Here is a 22,006-nt window from a genome sequence, read left to right as displayed (position 1 = left end):
TGGAGTAGTTGGGATCAATTAAGTTTAATTTTGAACCATAGAGCAGTGGAGCAAATCCTACAGATCATCTAAATCAGTGGCAGCATTTTGGGAAGTACCACCACAAATACCTGTATATGTAGCTAGAAAACATCTATTCTTTAGATTTACTAAACTCGCTTGTATGCCTTATTTTATTTGCTGCAGAAGTCTCCCAGTGAAATATGTGCTTAATCCTACAAAATAACACCAATTTTTAGAGGAATAAGAAGATGTAGAGGTGTCTTAAAAAATAATTAAAGCAAATAGTAACTAGTAAATAGAATGTATGCACTTTTTTTGTGCCTCAGAATACACTGGGCAAAGCTACCCTTTTCTAAAGATTTGGCAGACCACATGAGAAATAAATCAAAATCATCTCCCTGTTGTATACTTGGAGCCACTCACCTAGATGGAAAGACAAATGCAACATAAATGACAAAATTAAAAGGGTTTAGTGCTAAGACTGACCTAACAAAGTGCAATACTGGGAAAGCAAACTATGTTCCAATGGGACCAAGGAGCAGAATTCATGCAGTGAGCATCTACTCCTGAGGCCTGTCCATACTATTCTCCCACAAATGATCTCATTTGCCTCCTGCTTTAAAACATGACTGTGAGAATGGCTCATCTGGCATCTCCTGTCACTTTACAGACATTACAGAAACAAAATAGATTATAAAGCTATAAAGTAAAGGTTACTTAAGGCACAGATCATGCAAATCCACGCTATGCCAGTTTTAGAAGGAAAAAGAACACTCCAGTAACTTCAGACTGGTTTCTAGATGGTACCTGTGGTGCTGTCACTTTGGCTGTGAGGCTTCCAGCCTGCACATCTATCAGCCAGGCATATTCCAAAGTGTCACTTCCCAGGGGCAGCCCTTCTGCAGAAAACATGGCGTGGGCACGGAGCTGCAGGCCCGACAGGCTGATGTGACCCTCCCGGAGCACCTCGTCCACTGCAGGGCGCTGCCAAGGACAAGGAAGTGGGAAGAAATTCTTGGAAAAGATGCAACACTGGCCTAATTTAATCCTATTTATTTTACTGGTAAAATGCCCCAAAAAATCTGGACAAAAATAAAGACTTTTTTTTTTACAAAATATGCATCAGAATTTTCTTATGATTCGTAAGTCTCAATAAAACCTTCGCACAACAGGAAAATTCCTACCAAAAAAAACATTTTAAAATCAACAAAATTTCCACAATACAGCTGCAAAACACTGACTGACTACCTGGTAATTGTCATTCAGAAACAGATTCACTGGAGACAGTACAAGCTGAAGCATTGTTTCTCTAAATCCTTTCTTCATCTCAAAACACAGCCTCTCCAAGAAAGCTGTAGGGCACTCTGGACCATCTGGACTGCAATGCTGAAATAGAAAATAAACACATCTATTTCAGAGCCTGAAAGTACATAACAGTTGAAACTTCACTGTTAGTTGCAAACCTGTGAGCAGGAAGTATGCTGATTTTCCTCTAAGAGGACACTCAAAAAGAAGCCTGTGCAACTTCAAACACCTTTTGACAATGGCATAAACAGCAATTCAAAAAGATTTGGGTGAACCCCATGTTTTATCTGGATTTTTTATTCCTGGGGTTCCCTCAGAACTGAGGTGGACAGACCAGACAGCACCATTAGAAGAAAAATGCGCTAATCAGCGGACAAATCCTAATGGTCAATCAAAAATATCATACAAATCAAATTCTGAGAATAACAAGCATATTAAAAAAACTATCCAGTTCTGCCTCCCAGATAAGCAAAATAAATCCTGTCCCAAAGTTGTCTGGAGAGCCACAGTTTCAGCAGAGAGTATCTACTCATTTTGGTAAGCACCACAGCAACTAAATGTTGCAAGCAGTTAAATATGGATCCAGATTATGAAACTTAAAAAAAAACAAAATAAAAATTTTTTATGATTATAAAGTACTTACCACTGGCAATCTCCCATGCACTTTGTACAAATTAACAAGCACAGTGATATCCCATGGGCGTAAAGTAAGAGGGTGAACGGGCTTGACTGAAATTTCATTTTCTTTTTTGTCATTTTCCACTCCTACAGCTGTCCAGCCAGAGCTTGAGGATGTTGACAGGGACAAAACAGGGCTTGAAATGACCTCTTCAAAATCAGTGTACATGTCATCTTCCCCAAAATAATTTTCCTAGGAAAAAGAATTGTTGTGATCATACAGAAAACAAATGAAAAACATGCAGGCAATCAACTGAAATACAAATCAGATCTTCTGGTTTTAATCCTCCCTAAAATAAGTGGTATAGCTATAATCCATAGCTAGAGCAACATAGATACTTTCATTTTATGAAAGCTCAATAGCTTAAACTTGCAAATTTATAGGCACTGTGCTTTACAGAAAATGAAGGCAGCTCAGTAGTTCTCCCAATACTGGTATTTGAGATGCATGCAACACAAGCAACTGCTCTGAAATGTTATTACTGACACTTTTAAACTGATTTTGTGCTTTTAAAGAAACAGAACAGAGTAAGAACACAACACACATCCTACAGGAAGTCACCCTCATTCAATTCTCTACACTTTTTTTTTTTTTCAGCAAACTTAAAAGTCTTAAGCAGGTTTCTAAAATATTAGGTCATAAACATTTCTTGCTTGGGTCTAAAAGCCACCTTGTGTCTAAGCAAATCCTCTTCAACCATCTAAGACCAAAGTAACACTGCCAAATTCTACTGGGAAACAAAAAATCCATCAGGTTTCTGGCAATTTATCGCATCTTCTCCCTTAAAAGTAAAGCTAAACTCTCAAGAAGAATTTTCTTACAGTGATTTTTAATAAGGCAGACCCAGCAGAGGGTCTGGAGCAGTAGGAGCTCCAGTAAGTCACTCCTGACAACTCCTGCTGCAAATGCCAGAATCTATAAATCATTCATTTCCAGACAGTAAACCCTTAGCAGGGTGTGCGACACCAAAAAACCACCACCCAAGATTAGAAGGTTTAAGAAAGCTGCATGGACAATGTGTGTCCAGGGATCTCTACACCATGTATTAAAAAAACATCAATGAAAACAAACTGAAAACAACCACAAGTCAGGAAAAGAAACATAAAAACCCCTGCTAGAAATCTTTCAAAAGATGGTCCCAGCGCAGCTGGACCAAAAGTTCCAAAGAGAGTCACAAAAATGCTAAAAAGAGCAATAAATGCACATTTTCATAAACAAACTATTAATCTAAAATTTCTCTAGAGAATTAGAATAGAAAAGCTAAATTTTGTGTGAGAAATCTGCACCTAAAAATGAAATAATCATAGAATCAGTAATCTAATGTAGTACTGTTTGCATTTAGCTCCAGAGGCAAAAAGAACTCAAAATGTGCTGCTTTGCTTGAAAAGCCAGAGCTCCCTCATGAATTTAGGGGCTTCAAAAAGAGGGTTCAATAAACAATTCAAACATGGATTCATTTGCGCTGTACCAGGAGAAATCAAGTCTTCAAGATGCAGTACTGGCCTAATTTTAATCCTATTTATTTTATCGACAAGATGAAAAAATAATGAGCATATATTCAAGTCCTATACTCTACAAACCAGTATTTTCTGCTATTGCTTGCTTATATGCTGTACCTTATAGAAATTAATGAAAATTACTGTTTCAGTGAGTCCTGATATTGATCACCTGTCTCAGAAAATTCCTCAACCTCTGCTCCAAAATGTCAGCTCCAGAAGCATTACCTTAGCCTAGATCTGCACAGGTTGATACAGATGTTCAGAGAAAAATAAACAAGCAAAAACCCACCAAAAAAAAAATCCAAAACCACAGAACCAAACACACAAAGAAAAAAACAACCACAAAAATCAACCAAACTCAAGCATTTTGCTGTTAGTCAAACAGAATGGACACATTCATCTGCCCTGGCTTTTATCACCACAAGGGAGGGTGAGAGAGATGGGAAGGAATTAAACTTAGACACCCTATAAAAGAAAATCACTTATGGAAGAGAAGACAGAAAAAAACAAACACACCCAAACACACATTCTAAAGCATAATAGATTAATGTCAAGGAAAGGACACATAATCCTTCTCCAATATTTACTGAAGAAGCTTTTTAAATTAAGCTTATTCTCATGTCCTTCCCCAGTCCCCTCCATGATCCTAACTCCAGAAATGTCATGGAATCTAATTAAGAAAAACAGCACACTGCAAAACTTAAAATGCACCAAAAGCATGGGTTCTGGTAGAACTCTGCATAAATATTGGAGTTTAGATAAGCTCTAGTCATAATCATGGAATATTTTTTTATTTTATTAGTGGAAAATGGAAAGAAGAAATTTTCTGCACGTGTCCAGAACACGCAGTATTTCTTGAAAGAAGAATTATGCTGATATGGGTGTATAAATATATATATATATATATATTTGTAAGTAGTCTTCTCCCAAGCCTGTGACAATAACATTCATTCCAGCAATACCAGATCACCAAAGTAATTCTAGACTAGAACTAGTGCCTACCAAAAGTTTCCATCCAAATTCACATATTCTTCAGAATTCAAATTTTCCATTTCAGAACTAATTCTTCCCTTTTCCTACAAACGGCCAACCCATGAATTTTATGAGTGCTGCTCCTCTGCCTACCTTTATGGAGAGAAAGGCTTTGAGCAAGGGTCCATACAGGGTTATCTGGGAATCTGGGGAGAGTTCCAGCTCCACGTGGAGCTTATCCGGGGGCAGCTCCGAGGGGTCGAGGGGAAGGCGGGTGGAAGCTGTGGGAGATGAAATCACACTGTCGGTGGTTTTCTGCGACGGCCTTAGCACAGATAACATTGTTTCTTCCATTTCTGACACTTGGGAGCAAAATAAGAGTAGAAAACAGATTTTGATTACAACTTAGGCCTCCGTTGGACAAAGTTCAGCAAACAGGAATGTGTATTAAATATACAACTTTTGGCACCTAATTTGTATAGTTACATTAGCGTATCTATGCTACAGAACTGGTTTTTCATCTCTGGTAACTATGGGAAGAAAAGAAAATATTGAATATTTTAGCCAATGTTAATTATGCAAGAGAAAAACAATCCTTCAAGTTCTGAAAAAAGTATTTAGTGTATTTATCTTGCTTTTGAAGTTAAACAAGGACATGCTTTCATTTCAACAGAGCAGATTTCCCACAACCACACAGCTACTGCAGGATAAACAAGAAAGAATAAACATGCAAAGTGCAAAGCTGTACTAAAAATCTATTCTGAACTAGTAGCTCTGTAGGCCAAAATTTTGTCTCCAACAACTCAGTTACTCTGGTCACAAAACAGTTTGGAAATCCTAATCTTATTTTCTACCCCTTCTTTCTAGTTGGAGATAGGAACAAGAGAGCCCAAAACCTGTCTGTCCTAAGTGAGGAAAGGCAATGAGAATGTAGTGAGTAACTGGAAAGGTTTTGGGGATGTGAACTGATTGCTGTTCACAATCTTGAGTAGAGAACTCTATGGGGAAACCATCAAAAATTGATGCTCCAGCTGGAAGAAGATTTCAGGTGCCCGTTTATCGGGAAGAACTGGCACCTACAGAACTACAGACACCTGCAGCCAAAAACCTCCAAAGCTTGAACTTCCCCCATTACAGTTCTTGCTCAGTGCTTGCACACTATCTTACAAGTTACACATTAGCCAAATGCTGCAGTGAGATGACCACTTTTTATGGAAACTGCATCTTTTGTAGTGCAACATGTTTCTCAGAGTTTTATGGACTGACTCAAAATGCGGATGTTGCTACTGCAACAAACAGGTTCCATCAGCACCACGGAGTGGGAGTGAGGTGGACTGCAGAATTAATCACTGGAGGAAGCTGTAGATGAGTTACCTGTGTATGTACAAACTTGCAAATGCCGGTTTCAATTGCTGCGATTAGGAGGAAATGTTCTCAGAATGTGAGGAGCGCACATTTGACACAAGCTGACAGTCTCACAAGAGCACTTAATGAGCATCTGCAAAATCAATCTCACCTTTTCTGCCTCATCCTCGCAAATTAGAGCTCTTTTAGATGTCAATTGTTGGAACTCAAACCCTAAAAATGCCATCCAGCATGTCTCCTAACACCTGCTGATTGTGGACCTTTCAAATTCACCCTCATTATTCTTCTAATATCTCCATCAGTTCTGCTTCTAGAATCTCATCCTGAACGAGTTTTATGTAACCCCATAACTTCCTGCATACCTCCCTCTGCATTTAAATTAACTTACTTTAATCTGTGTTTATAACTTTTTTTTTTTCCCAAGCACACACTTATAGGATATTTGTCTAGAAGTAGTTAGACAGTTCAAATAAATTCTTAGATATTAGAATTTGACTGACCAGTCCAACAATCATTTCTGATGGCTCACTTTAACAGTGAACAATGAAATCTCAGTTTGATACCCATAAAAGGAAGACAATATTATTACACCACATATATAATGTATTTAAACATTTAAATCATAAGATGAGATCACAACATCTAAAAGAAGAAAACTTAGAAAAGCTAAAGAACATGATACGGCCAAAAGTATTTGCCTTCCTATGTAATATGCTGATGTTTAATATACCAAGTGATATTTTAACTTTTGCAACTTCCCATTTAAGAGATACAATTTGTTAAGGACAAGGAGAAGTGAACGGCAGACAGCATCCTCTTTTTTACACAAGGAACTGGGACACATCCTGAAATGCAGCAGTATGGAATGTTGTCATGTTTTAAATCAATCCCAGTGCATTCTAATGATCAACACATTCCCTTGAGACATAAAACAGCAGTTCGGTTCCAAGTTCATTTCTGCAGATGGAAGCAGCGTGATCCAAAGTCCCAAATGACCCATGCTAACAAGGAAAAGGTAGTGACACTTACAGGATTGCTTTAACTGCTCATCTGCCTTCTGAGGATAAATTGGGTGCCAGGAGTAGTCAATTGTAAACACAACACTTGGGACCGTCCAGCATTCAACCCATCCAGCCCTTTCAAAAGGAAACAGCACCCTTTTATTTCAAGCATAATACTTCCTTTAAGTATCTTTAAAGCAACCTCAAAAGTTCATGAATCACAAATGAAATAAGTAAGAAGAGTCAACATAAAGATATAAATACATATATAAATATCTCAATTAAACTCACTCTTCTTGAGTAATGTTCCTCCATTTGGGCTTGCCCGTTTTCTGACCGCTTTGACATTCCGCAGAAATACAAGACTCGGGATTTATTTTATTGGGCTGACAATCCTTCACCAGCATAAAAAGGGAATATTTACTAGGATGGCAATCAGGCAGATACAAATGAAGATCAACATCTTCTCCCTAAAAATCAAACATCAGCAACAGGAGAGTTAATTTGCATTCACTTTATGCGTAACGCTCACGCTATTTTCATGTTTCTATGTGCCATTATCCTCATTTTATAAGCAAAATTAGACAAGAATTCTGTTTCCCAGCAAGTTTTAACAACCCCAAGAGCTCTGTAGTTCTGGATATTTACAAGTCCAGTACCTTGCACGTAACCAGAGCAATCTATAAAACACTGGAGAGCAACAGGAGATCCCTGTTCTTCTGTTGTTCAAACCATACTGCAGAAATTAAATAACTAACCCAAGCTTACTCCACATCTCAACTAAATCACACTTTAAAAAGAAAGAAACCTATAAAACATTGATTTCTTTCCTATCAAATGATACCAAATTAGCAATATCACTATCAACTAGTTTTTTATTTTTAGCAGCAGTAGACAGCCTCTATTTTAAGGAAGACAAAAAGTACAGTAATTCAAAGAATTATCTGCATCTGTTAAAAACAATTTGTGATCATTATTAATGCTACAGAACTTCTTAAAAATCTGGAAGATGGCTTTCGAAAATGGTTTGGGAGTAGCTAGTGCAGTATTCAATTCCACCTTTGATTTTCACATTTCATAAATAAAGAGGAACAGAATTCCAAATGATAAAACACATAGACTGGCACACAATTTAAGTATATATAATAAATATACATACTAAATGTCTATCTACATGTATGTGTGAAGCATATGCATGTTTGTATTTTTCAGAAATATTTTCATTTTTGTCTATATATGTGTGTATATAAATTAAAACAGCCTATGATTAAATGCTTCACACAAGAAAACTGAAACCATTTACCGCTGGGTTACTTAAAGAAAAATTCTATGAACTGGAAGTGCAAAAGACTATTTTTATTTCAGGAAAGAGCTAATTCAGAATTTCCTGATTCAAGAAAATAAGGGAAGCTGTCTCACATTTACAAGACAAAAGATCTTACCCTTAAGGAGAATCTAGTATTGCATGTGGTTGGAACAAAGTCAGTGAAAGGCAGAGAAAAAACAATGTTCAGGGTTTCTCCACAAGCTGCTAGATAAACTGGGAGGGAAAAGGAAAAACAAATTAGTCAAAGTTACTCCCCATTTTGTTCTTAGATGAAATATCAAACATACATGTATAAATTATGAAAAGATATTAAAGAACTCATATCACTGAATATTGCCATTTAACTACACTGTACTTAGAGTAGTAAATTACAGTAATCAATTATTCTGGAAGTATTTACTGCCTACAGCTCCTTCTTTCTAGAAAGACACTGTACTTAGCACAAGGAAATCTCAGGCAAACAATAAAATTAACTATAATATCTTGATGCTTTTCTTTACTCAGCAGGTTTTGGGTATAATTCTAGTACTTTCTCTCTACATATATTTATATACACTGTCTTTTGTTGATGATTTTTGTTGTATATGCTACTTCTTCCAAATTTAAAAAAAAGTGATCTCACCATTCTCCTGTTGTTTGGTGGAACAGTCAATCCAATTGTGTTGATTTGCTGCCCAGATCATTTCAAACTGATGGAACATGACTTTGAAGTTCCACATATATGGAACAAATGAAAAAATATCAGGTGCACTGTCACTGGACCAGTCTTGGATCAAATCTAGAGCCACACCAAGCAAGAAAAGGTGAGTTAGCAGCTATCAGGTGAGTGATTTCTTAGGATTTTCATGTTGAAAAGTTGATGTCTGCTCTGACCACAGCAGCAGGCTACACTGGGCACTGTGGCACTACCCAGACAATGGCTCTGGCCTCACTCAGGGGATAACTTCATTAGCATGGCACCAAGCCTGCACTAATTAAACCTTCCTCCCAGCAGGGCTAATTAGCCCAGGCAGCACCGCAGTGATGGGGCTGCATTCTTGCCATTACTGCAGCTGGAGCTTCCAGCAACAGTTGGGTGGTGCTACACCACCTTGCATTGCCTTCTTCCTCACAGCCAGAATCCTGAGGAGCAAATTACTTTTCCTCATCATCTGTCAGCCACAGGGACAGAATCCAAAGCCCAAGTAGTTGAAAATGAGCCAAGCAAAGAGAGATATCAAGAGAAATCAGCATCATGGATGATAAATATTAAGCAAATCAGTAGCCGTGGTAAGAGTTCTAGTAAGAAATAAATTTAGAATCACTTAACTGCAAATCACATTTATTTAGATATTAGAAAATTTAATTATTTGTGTTTCTACTTAAATGCAAGAATATCATGTAGTTGAACACTCTTGAATAGGTATCAGGAACTTTGTCCTCAGAAACAATTTGTTGCCTTAAATACGTGAAATCAGAGAACCTGACCTTGCACAGCCCAGCAAAATTTGAAAAGAAATCCCAAAGAAAGAATATTTGGCATGTAATTTATTTAGCAAAGAGGTTACCTGTAAAGAAGCTCTTCTGAGCAAAGATGAAATGATAGGTTGCTTTATAAACCTCCAGCTCACACTGCCATGTCTGTGGCATGTTCCATATCCGGGGATAGCTGGCATTAATGTGGAACTGTGGACAAGAAATTAAAGCATCAGGATTACCTGAAAAGACGACAATGCCCGACCCTGTCTCTCAGCAGTCTTCACGTATGTACCCTACTGAATAATTAAAACTGTTTTCCTGCTGAGATGAACAGAAGGCCCTTCCAGTTCCTTAATAATTTAATCTCCGTCTCTCCTTCTGTGTTTGAAGGTCAAATGTTAGTATATTCATTTATTTGGAAAGGTACACTATGAATTTCAGATACATATGCTACTGTAGATGTACAAAGCAATTTAAAAAGCAAGGCTTTCATCAAAAGCATCACTTTTCACAACACACCAAAGGAAAATCCCCCGGAATATTTTTCAACCATTGATATATTGTTCAAATTCACACAGTAAAAAAACTCAAGGTAATTTAAAAACCCATAAGAAGGGTAATCTACACAATTACAGTACTGCAGAAGTGAAATATTAGGCAAACAAAAGAATAATGCAGTATCAAATCTGTCTCAAGTAGTTCAAGCACACTGGAGTGCTTTTAAGTACCTGTGTACACACTTCCTTTAGCAGAGCTAGTGTGTGTAATAATTGATTAAGGCAAAGCCTGTATGAACATGTGGTTACACAGGAAATGAAGCAACATTTGTAAATCCATAATTTATACACCAGGTTAGTGCTTCTAAAGTCACTAAAGGTTACACACATGCACTATTATTATGTTGGTATATATAAATGCCTTATATATTTAGGTCTTGCAAGACACGTTAAAAAGGCATTTTCCTGCATTAAGAAACTAAAGACTGCTCCAAAGAAAAATAAATATGTTCTTTATAAAAAATCCTCTAGAGATTGAAGCTTTGTGCTTATTAATGCACACTTACAGCCAGCATTTCTGCTTCCAAGAGAGTCCTGTACTGCATGCTGCTGGTGGCATCCACGTGGAGGAGCTGCCCTTTAATTGTAGGTGAATAGCCTGGCAAACAAAAGTTATCAAATGATCATTTAGACACAAGAGTTACACCAGTATTTAAACAATTTTTACCAGTGATTTCAGCATTCCACAAGAAGCATTCTGATGGGTATTTGCCTTAATATCTTGCAGTGAACTGTACAAGGAAGTATTTTTGTTCCTTTCCTTAGGAATATACATCCCAAGATTGTAAAGGAAAAACACTTAAAGACATTCATACACACAGGAATTATGACAACTATCCAGGAAAAACAGTAGGGAAACAAATCAGTCTTAGCCTCAACTCACCATTTTCACTCACTGTCATGGGAATATTTATTTCCAAATAGGATCCTGCACCAACATTTACATGTACAGCGTTTGTTTCCTGCATTACAAGAAAGCAGAACAGTGCAAATGTGATTTCTAGGTTTATTTATGCTTCTGGCTGTCATTATTCACACCTGGATTAAAGCATCTGATGATTAAAGTCTTTCTTGCCTTCAGAAAAATCACTAATGAACTATCAATATGCATTGATACAAAATAACACAGTTTTTAGGCTGAACAAATAGTGACTGAAGTCCAGTTATAGAAACAGCATAAAATAAGTCTGATCCAAGGCCTGGGAGGGCAGACAACTACACATTTCTAACACTACAATTCTGACCCTTTCAGACCCACCACAAAACAACAAAACAGGTGTACAATGAAGTGATGCTGCATCCCATTTAGAAGAGTAGCAACAAGGAGAAGAAAAATCCAAATTCCTACACATACAAGTTTTGTTCCCCCCAGTGTCATTCCTTCATTCAATATCAGAAGCAATTGTTTTTTCATCATGGTGAAATTCTTCATCAGAATATAAGATTGCACAGGACATACCCAGGACATCATGAAGCCCCAAGACTGTAGGAGTTGGCATGCCTTAAGATGTACCTTGAAAGCTTAAAAGCAACTTAAAATAATGCCTCTCAGAATACATTTCTCTTTAAAGAGTTTGCTCATAATTATAAAAAACTAAGACAAAAATCACCCAGCTTTTAAAACATAGCTCTGTAATAATCACCTAAGACAAATCAAACTGTGCACAACCAAAAAGCACAGTACAACCACGCTAGACAAAGTTAATTTCTTGATAAGGTTTCATTATTTACCCTGTTCTTGGTAAAAAGCAAATCAATGGTGGCATCTGCAATGATATTCATCCGCAGTTCAAAAGCAAGGATCTGCCTTGGTTTCCCAGGCTGAGCAATTTCTGAGACTTTCATAACTTGATAGTCTGGTGGGAAGAAAAACTTCCACAAGCAATCCCTAGTGGAGAAGAAGAAGAAAAAAAAGAGCTGTTTTTGGTTCACAGAAGAAATATATACATGTATTTATGCATTTACTTGGTTCATTTAACTATATTCCTCTTAGCTGAGTCTTTAGAGAACCAGTGGATGTGATAAGGAAGAACATTTGTTGAAAATCTTCATCATGGGAGCCTTCCAACTCATTATTGAAACCTCCAAAAGCGTCAATGGCAATAAGTTAACTTTCAGACAAAAGCCATACATTTTAATTCAGAAGGCAAACAAACCATGTTTTTCTTCTTATTTCTAATCCTTGGTTTACAAAATCTGCTACAAAAGCATAGTAGGAAGTGATCTATTTATTCTTCAGTTTCTGCCTAAATAATTGATGTAAACCCAGAAATAAAGAAAATACAAAACTTTAGGACCTCAGAATGGAAACCAGACTTCTACAGATTTATAGGTGAACAAGCCATGAAACACAACAGATGAAGATGAAGCACAAGACAGAAGACTGATGAAGCACAGACAGCAGAGCTTGCATAGATCTCAAAGGAGTGGAATTCCTTCCTGCACCCAACACCTGGCTGTTGTAGCAGCTCAAAAGTTTCCAAACATCCACGATCTATTCAAGATGCAAAAGGGTTCCTAGTATGTATGTAGGAACTCTATGCACTCTGCACTCAACTGCTTTCTACTGAGCCAGTTAAGATTGAAAAAACCACTCCAATACTGGGCAAGCTTTCTTTGGAGTATTAAAAGGATCATTAATGATTCACTGACCTCATATTTCTAGCAAAGGGTTTTAGAAAGCGACATTTTCTCTTAAATGCACTATCATATCTAATGACTACTCTTTGGGCTGCCATCCTCACACTCCTGAGAGACAGTAAATCATAACAGTTTCACAGGAGAATTAGTGAAGGCCAAGTACAAGCCTGTAATTAACAGGGGAAAAGAGGGAAAGCACTGATTATGTCACTTTTACTTAATAGTCCCTTACTCTCTAAACAATCCTGTTGTCTTCACAAAAAAATGCTCATGTGCAAAACACCCAGGGACAAGTGAAGAACAGTAGAACTCCAGCCTAATATCTTGTATTGAAGTAACTAGATAATAAATACTTTGGAGATAACATCAAGCAGCTGATTATGTTAAGCAGGGATAAATTATTCCTCCCTCATTATTTTCACAGCCAGATTTCTGCTTCCCTAAAATTTCCTCATCAATATGCAGTTTATTCCCATATTAGTCTAACAGGAGCTTGATAAATCTAAAGATAGCCAATTAACAAGTTAAAACCTTTAGGTATGTGATACTTTATACACCGTAAAAATACTTTGCTTACAAAAAGGGAACATAATCTATTAATTTAATAACGAGAGTAATCCCAACTTTGGAAGGCAAACATGATAAACTACAGTGAATTTACTAATCTTAAACCACTGTGGCAAGACTCTTCTTTCAGATTTGGTCTATCCCAAAACACTGTCCTGGGGTGACTCCAGGACACACACAAATGAGCAAAGTCTGAGCAATCACACAATGGAAACTTGAGAAAGCTTTCTCAGCAGTACTGGATATTAAGATGAAATCTGTAAATCACTGTCATACCTCTGCCTATCAGCCCATGGCCCATAGTTGAAGTCTGTCCCTTTTCCACACACAATGTCCAAACCCCAGCATGGTGGCAGGTCCTGTAACTTGCTGTCTTCATTGCTGGCTTCTCCATCATTACTTTCCTCTGTCTCCTCTGGTACAAGACCTGTATTACATCAAATAATGAACACATCCTTAAAGGAAGCTGCTTCAAATTAGCATGAGAAATGTTTGCTTAAGCACAAGACAATTAAGCATCCTGATGACAGTTTTATTGGAGAGCATTACAGTATATAAATATGAAGACACAATTCAAGGCAGACTTCCAGTGGAAGGCCAAGAAACATGATCAAAAATAATCCAAAATTGCCATCTACCCTGCACCTGTACACACCATTACCCAAATGTCTTGTCCTTGTTCAAGATTCAGACAACATTTTAAGGGCAGCCAGAACAAAACTGTATTTATGATACTTCTATTGGCTCCAAAACATTGCATGAATTCTCTTAGCATAAAGATTATTTCACCATCAAAAAAAAAAAATAAATAAACTATCTTTGTATTTAACAGATTGTACCTGGTTCATCCATATAGTAATAGATATCAACATCATTGGACTGCATTACAACAAAACCTTCACCCATCAGCCTCGGTGGTCTGCAAGGAAAGAGTGCAAAGATAAGAGTAAAAATCCACATGCTAAGATTATTTAAGATCTATAAGAATTCAAGTTACTTTAAATGCAACATATTATGCATAATGGATTTGCATAATTATTTGAGAAAAAAAAAACCCAAACCTTTGATCATGATGTTGCTATTATTATTATTATTATAACTATTACTTTAAATAACTTGAAAGTTTAGTAAACTCAAGCACAAAGATACTAGGTCCTTCTCCACAAAGGTATTTCTCAGATATTCTAAACCACAAGTAACCACTGGAGTTTCACTTTCAGTGTTTCTTTCAGTCAAGAGTTCCTTTCTCCTTGTCCTATATTGTTCTTTCACCTGCTAATTGTTTTCTTACTAAAATAGCCCTCTACACCAAAGGGACAAGACTTTCAGTAATTAGACCATTAGTTAATAAAAAAAATAGAAAAGTAAAAGCTGTTCTGCCTCAATAACACTTCCCTCAATATAAAAGGATCTAAGTAATAAAACTAAGAGATGAAACATTTCTCCTAACACTTTAAAATTGGTATATTGGAATCCCTTTTCCATGTTAATTTACATATTAATAATTCTGGTTTTACTGCAGAAGACACTGTTGCAGCTTCTCAGCCACTTTCATAAACGGTCATTTCCTGACAAAAAAACACAATTCCTACGACAGTTTAAGAGTGTGACCTGTTAGAGCACATTGCCCATTTTATCACAGCTCATTTTCAAAGGCAGGAAGCCTTAGAAAATGTGGAAGACAGCAGATGTAGAGATCATGTACTGCCAGAAACTCTTCAAAAGCAAAAGAGCAGGAACCTTGAAACTAAGTTTACTTTGAGAGTAATGACAGCAGTGAAAGATTAAATACTTTAACACAAACAAGATAATGGCAGTAAATTAAAATGAGATTATTATTATCATTTTGAAGTATTCCCTAATATCTATCCAGAACTACCACCTTGAGCCTGCTGCCTCCAAACTTCTTCTACTTTGACCTGTTTTACCTAGCACCATTTTTTGTTCTTTCCTTGAATTTCAGAGGACTTATTTGCAAAGAGTGATAAAAGTGTTGAGATGGATGTCTGCAGTACAAAATGTCAGTTTTCAAGGTTAAGTTAAACCACCCAACTTAAAATTTAAGCCAAAGCAGTATAAGAGGGCAGGCTCTAAAGAGTCAAACGTTCTCCACTGCCAGTGAATTGGGCAATTTTTTTAATTTGCCCAGTAAATTAGCGCACATTTTGTGCACAGATGCCATCCTTCAGCCATCATGAACTGCAGGGATGGTAAGAGCATAAAAAGCAAATACTTAGAGGAAGCAGGAGGAAAAACTAATAGTTTGAGCATCTTAATCCTATTTTGTTTTAATCTTGTTTGTTTTCAATATTAGTTGCAGAAATTTCCTTTGTCGTCATGTTGGAAGAGTAAGATTCTGTACACAGCCACTGAGTGTTCTTTGAAAAACATAAAGGCATGTTACAAACAGCAGCATTTGGCTGATAAAAAGCCAATTAAGGTACAAATGATGTACAGTTTATTTTATTACTTGATGCAAGCACTCAGGCTTGTGTTTGACTTCAGTTTTTTCAAGCTGCCTAACCTCACTTATGCAGAATACACAGAGGTAAAAGGATCAGCAATCTGTCTTCAAAAGATAACATGGTTTCCCCTCTAGAAATATCACACAACTTTTTCCCAGTTTGGGTATTTTTTTTAGTATTTCCTAAACCATCAATCAGCTTTACAGAAGTCAACACTTGAAACCTTGCATTTCAGCTAGAAATTTAGTGCTGGCAAAGCCTGGATACAGCTCTAGTACCTGAGAGAAGGAAAACAGACCTTGGACACAGGATGCCACATTCCTGGAAACATTCAAGGCCAGGCTGGAAGGGGCTCTGAGCAATCTGATCTGGTTGAAGATGTCCCTGCTCATTGCAGAGGGGTTGAACTAGATGGCCTTCAAAGAAACCTTTCCAACCCAAACTATTCTATGATTCTATGTTTAATAATAGAGCAGAACACAGACACACACAAATACAAACCCAAAATAACACAAAAAAACAGTGCTTTTCTCCATAAACGAAATTTGTTCAAGATCCAAAATTAAAAACCTTCAGAGCTTCAGGTAATAAACGGCAACTGAGTGAAATAAAGACAATGAAGCACAAGAAACATTCTCTTCTTTGTGCTCTTAAAATAAAAAATAAAATAATATGGATACAAAAATACCCCAAACTTACTCATCATTTTGAAGACCAACATATCTTGGACTTGGAACCAGCATGACTCGAACATTTTCCAATTTTCCCTTCACGATGTGCATGAACTGATCAAGGTGGCTTGAAGGTGGTTTTGTGGTGTATGTCAAAAAGGCATCATCAAAGTTAATGCAAAGTGTTTGTGGCTGATAGTGATTCCCAAATGCCAAGCGACCCTAAACCAAAAAGCAAACCCAGTAACTCACAGGTAATCACTGATGTCTTATATCTAAATATCTATTTACACTGATCTCCTACATTTAAGTATTTATTTACCTACAATAATGCAGCTGAACCAGCCATGTGAAAATAAAAAACATGGATAAAACTTCTGGCCATAACCTGTGCATAACTAAAAATATTTGTATGTTAAACTCTGATTTTTTTTCTTCTATTACCTCAATAACAGCTTTCCTGGTTCTTTCATGCTGCTGTTAATTTGGGTTGTTTTGAGGGGGGGGTGTGGTTTTAGGATGTAACTTCAGATTTTAAAAAATACATCCAAATATTGCTATTAAAACATGCAAGGGGAAAAAAAAAAAAAAGGAAAACAACCCCAAACACCTGCCAAAACCCCAACACACCCCATACTGTACAACACCCACAATTTAATTACTTGATACTCTGAAAATCATTACTAAGTCTAAGGCAAGAGTATTTCCCAGAAGTTAGAACATAACTGTGTTTCCACAGCCACCAACAGGATTTGTGACTGTGTCAGAGGAATGATCATGGCGTAACTTTATCTTCTTTAAATCATGAAGACAAACAAAAACTTTAAATAGAATGTGTAAGAAAAATAAATGGCAAGAGTAATTTTTAAGCAAATACTGATAAATATTTTCCTTATAAGGATATTTTCACTCACCGTGCTCACATTGACTTTAATGACCGGAATAAGTGATCTCCATGAAGAAGAGGGGTCTTGAGATTCTGTTTTTACTTTAACACTAAATTTAAAAAAAAAAAAAAAGGGGGGGGAGGTTATTATTGTGTCTTTTCTGCAAAAGAACCAGCCAAATTTTTCAAGCAGAGGTCTTCAGGGCACAGATCTCAGGGAACACTTTCCCCAGAGGTGCCTCCTGCAAAGGACCTGCTAGCAGACAACTTTCCAGGCTTCCCAAGCCTGGGAGAACAGCAGGAAGCACATGGAGCTACACCTTGGTGCTGACACAGGTAGGAAACAGGCATGCCTTGTTTAACTCAGAGCAATAGTTAAATAAATCTTCCTCATGGGATCTTGGCCTGTTCTAAATACTCCTGTTGAGGCATGGGATTTTTCATTTCCCATGACACATCCTCCTCAAAGGCAGAAATCCTTCCTGTGCCTGTCAATAAGGGCTTGAGATAAAACCACAATGTGACTGGCTGGGAGGCAGAGCCCTTACTCAAACTCAGGACTGCCACAGCATCCTGCAGCTGCCCACTGGCCAGCAGCAGTGGCAGGACTCAAGTCTCATTAGATTTTCTCTGCTCATGACAGTAAATCAGTCTGGTGTGGTCCTGCCCAAAGAGAGGCTGATTGTTGAACCTCTGATGGCACTGCACACAAGCCATGTAAAACTCCTTGTATTTCCACACCATGTTTTCTGGGGTACCCCAAAGAGAGGAATTAACACAAGACAGTTTGTGTGCTGTACACAAGACCATACAGATCCTCACATTTTGCCTTCTCAATGTCTTGAGCAGCTGTTACTTCTACTGAGCAAAACCACTATTATTCTGCCAGCATAATCCTCTTCAACACATGCTTCCTCTCCACACTGTATTTGAAATAGATTTTTCAGCCTGTCTCTGATCATTAAACAAGACTGCTTGGTTTGTTGGGCTGTGTTTTTTAATTATCATTGGTAAGAAATCTGAGGAAAGGGAAAATATTCAGACTGTCAGGCTTGTCAGTGCAATTTCTCTCAGCTGTGCTTTCCTTGTTTGGCCTCCAGAGCACACATTAACAAAACATTCCCCAATTAGTTCAGCGCTTTGCAGAACAAAGCATCGACAAAATAGCAAAATTAATAATTATTTACCTTTCAAGATTGGCGTGTGTTCTCTGCCTCCCATTCACTTGTGCTCTCTCATCATCTTTTTTTGCTGGAATTATTGTGGGATCCAAGCCAAACAGTTCTTGAAGTTGTCCATAAAGTTCAGAGCGGTTGTACACGTGAAATTCAAAGTCATTCACCATAATATACAGTCGAGTTTCTGCCTTTGGATCTAATCAAATAGTAGGAAAAGATGTTCTAATTCTATTTCAATATTCCCTTGGAATATTTACAGTTTCTCAAATTTGCACATTTTGCAAAACCAATCCACACAGTAGTGAACAGCTGCTGAAGTATATATTAAAAAGCAGTAAAAAACTCCACAAAGTAATTGAAGCATTCTAAGCAAATCAGTAAAACTTGGCAAATAAGACAGCTGCATACAAAGTATTAAATCTGAAAGGCATTTCACCCCTAGGTCACAGTCCAAAAATAAATCCAGCCAGAAACTGCACAAAATGGTAAATGAAGTTTTTCAGTCTCATGTATGAAAACAAACAAACAAATATCCCTCTTTATGCATAGACCAGAAGCATCAGTGAAAATTCCTGCTTTTTAGCACAGATATCACTGAGATCAATTCAATCTCAAAACCCAAATGGTTTTCTAGCCAAGCTCCCTGGTACAGCATGCCTGAAGTGGAAAAAAGCTCTCTCTCACAGAGAAACAGAAAACATTAATATGCAGAACTAACAGGATCATACTAATTTTGTGTAATCAGTCAAATTAATTTTGAATTAAAATTTCAACTGTTCTATCAGCTTGGCTCTCTGATCTTTAAAACCTATTTTAACATCTGCTGATGAAATAGAGAGCTGACTGTGACATACTTTGACATACTTTTGCCTCAGAAAGTGTGACCTAATTATGCAGTTAATGTGAGGGAAAAGCTCACACCACTTCCCCCTAATTACCCAGTTGAAAGAGTGCCCATTACACATTGACTCAAGAGACCTGAGCTGCTCTAAAAACCTCATCTGGTCTTCTTAAGTCAAACAGACTTCAGGCAGCTGAAGAATCAATGCTTATTACAGGAGTCCCCAATCTGTAACTCAGGGGGTACTAACTGAAGGCAGCATTTTCCAAAGACACGAGAAATTAAAACTCAGAGCAAACATTTGTGGTCAGGGTCAAAAGAAAAAATGCAGATGCCCAAGATCCAAGGTTTAGAGATATCTGCTTGATTAAATGCACCCAATTTAATAAAAAACTCATCTGTCCCCCAAAATCACACATCTCTGCAACACTGTCCCAACAACAACCCACTTTTTCCCCATCACACCTACAGTACCAGGTATTTCCGTATAACTATAAAAATATATACATATGGAAAGCAAGTTTCCAGAACACACTGACATCACAGTTTTCTTGAACAGGAGACAGGAAAGTTAATAAGCCAGCTTCAGTTCCTTCCTGTTTTCATAAAAGCACCATCAAATCCATTTGTTGCCAACCTTAACTTGCATCAATAAGAGTCAGACAAAGAATAACACGGACAAAGATCGGGACACACAATTGCTCACCCGGGAGATCTCAGTAGCATCAAAACCACAAATAAATGTAATTTTTCAATTCCTGGAGGCAAGCATTAGACTTCATTTACTAAATGAAATCATATGTACTTATTCATTTCTTTAAAGGGGATTTAAAGAGACAAGCATCTCTTCTTCCCAACAACAAAACCAAGGTTTGACCTCCACACATCAATTTGGCTGGCTAAAACACTTTTGAAAAAGAAGAAAAAAGGGCAAGGAAAAAGAGACAAGCAAATCTGAATGTTATGACACTAAATGATTCAAAGAAGCATTTATGTAGGTTATGTGTAAGTAACTACCAGATTGTTTCACAACGTGAAAATTGATAATGGGCTGTGGCACCTAAGCCAAGTCATTAGGGTGTGCTCTGTCCACAACATGATCCTCCAGTTTTTGTTCCTAAACCACTTCCACTTCTCAAATATATACAAAACCTCAAGCCCCAGCATGATTTAACATTTAAAGAGTATTTTACCCACGTTACTTTGTTGTCAGACCTGGACACCTCTAACTTCTGTTAGAAGTCCACTAATCATGTAGCTTTAAATGCCAGCAGGAAACCTTAAAGCCTTGCAATATTGCAAAGCAAAAATGCCACCATAAAGGACAGGCAACCATCTTCACTGCATTAAATGCAATTCCTTTTTTCATTCTCTGATCCACTAGAGAATATGTTTTAACTAGCAGATGAGGACAATCCTATGAAAACCTGTTGGAAAGTAACCTTTGGTTGGCAAAATCTAATTAACTGTAAGACTAGGTTCCACTTCTTGAATGACTTTTTTATGGTATAACAAATTTGAATTGTGCCCTACCACCTCAGAGGGTGAGTAGTGCCTCAGTAAATAGAAATGAGCAGCTCTTCCAAGCTCCTATCACTGCCCAGAGTGGTGTCTCACATTCACCTGACTGATTTTGCATGCCATACTTCTGCCACTGCTGAGCTGGTACCGACACAGCAACAGCTCCACGAGCTTGCTGACAAGTCTAAGAGGTTTCACACCAGCAGAAACCACTCCCAAAGGCAAGGACAGGAAAAAAAAAAGCCCTCTAAAGTTCAATGACCCTCTTAATTAGTGTACTCAGCTGTAGACAGCTAACATTTCTGGACCTCCTTGAATGAGCGATGCAGCTGTGATAGCTCCAAAAGTCACAAGAGGCAGGACCCAAGTACCATTCAACAAGATTTTACTCCTACAAATGATTAAGCACACAGCCCTAGGCTACTCAGGCTTTTTCACTGTGTTTTCTGCAGATACAATTCATCTCTTGCATCTCTGTTAATCACCCATCTTCAGCCAGAGATAAGGAAGAAAAATAAATTAATTTTTCACACTTCCCCACTTGTGTGACCACAGATGTCATCGAGACATGGGCTTGTCAAATACTAAGAACACCTCTTCCCATAACACTTTACCTAAAACACTGAAAGCACAACACTGAAAACCAGAAACTAAAGCCACTTGCAGAACATAAGACATCTCTATTCATCACAGTTATCAACTTCAATACAGAGACAATTATGCTTGGACTCCTGCTAATGAAAGCTACTATTAAGATTAATGAACGGGTTGGGTCAAGAAGGGTTCATGTCCCTGATAATGAATCCTGTATTTATTTCATCTACTCTGCAACCAGTGAACAAATCCATACCTTCTGAGGATCCAGAATACTTCAGGTACATATTTACAAAGCAATTGAATGCCTGTGATTGTGCAAAGGAAGTGTGTTTCTGTTTTCATTTCTACCTGAAAATGTCAACTTGGAAACTTACCGTGCTGCTTCTGCTTAGGGTTGTACATCTTCCACCAGCGAAAAATGATAAATCCATCTTGAATTCTGAATCAAATAAATTGGAATAAAAGAGAAGCTGA

The 22,006-nt window shown here is 37.4% G+C and overlaps 1 protein-coding gene across 10 annotated transcripts in view; it reads right to left on the bottom strand.

Annotated features, from left to right (window-relative positions):
• KIAA1109 (KIAA1109 ortholog) overlaps window positions 1-22,006 on the bottom strand; it is an 86,819-nt gene that overhangs the window by 52,172 nt on the left and 12,641 nt on the right. For all 10 annotated transcript variants that reach the window (XM_015624256.3, XM_015624257.3, XM_015624263.3 and 7 more), the window contains exons 5-22: window positions 21,907-21,971; window positions 18,583-18,769; window positions 17,424-17,505; window positions 16,538-16,731; window positions 14,213-14,292; window positions 13,650-13,800; window positions 11,898-12,054; window positions 11,050-11,128; window positions 10,673-10,764; window positions 9,699-9,816; window positions 8,774-8,929; window positions 8,267-8,364; window positions 7,116-7,294; window positions 6,853-6,959; window positions 4,612-4,820; window positions 1,952-2,179; window positions 1,252-1,389; window positions 811-987 (exon numbers count right to left, since the gene is read on the bottom strand). In XM_015624256.3, coding sequence (XP_015479742.1) covers window positions 811-987; window positions 1,252-1,389; window positions 1,952-2,179; window positions 4,612-4,820; window positions 6,853-6,959; window positions 7,116-7,294; window positions 8,267-8,364; window positions 8,774-8,929; window positions 9,699-9,816; window positions 10,673-10,764; window positions 11,050-11,128; window positions 11,898-12,054; window positions 13,650-13,800; window positions 14,213-14,292; window positions 16,538-16,731; window positions 17,424-17,505; window positions 18,583-18,769; window positions 21,907-21,971 — 2,497 coding nt within the window. The remainder of the gene's footprint in view (window positions 1-810; window positions 988-1,251; window positions 1,390-1,951; window positions 2,180-4,611; window positions 4,821-6,852; window positions 6,960-7,115; window positions 7,295-8,266; window positions 8,365-8,773; window positions 8,930-9,698; window positions 9,817-10,672; window positions 10,765-11,049; window positions 11,129-11,897; window positions 12,055-13,649; window positions 13,801-14,212; window positions 14,293-16,537; window positions 16,732-17,423; window positions 17,506-18,582; window positions 18,770-21,906; window positions 21,972-22,006) is intronic.

This window comes from Parus major, chromosome 4, assembly GCF_001522545.3.
Source record: "Parus major isolate Abel chromosome 4, Parus_major1.1, whole genome shotgun sequence".
Lineage (NCBI taxonomy): Eukaryota > Metazoa > Chordata > Aves > Passeriformes > Paridae > Parus > Parus major.
The sequence above is the reverse complement of the archived record's forward strand: the minus strand, read 5'-3'. Positions and strand labels throughout refer to the sequence as shown.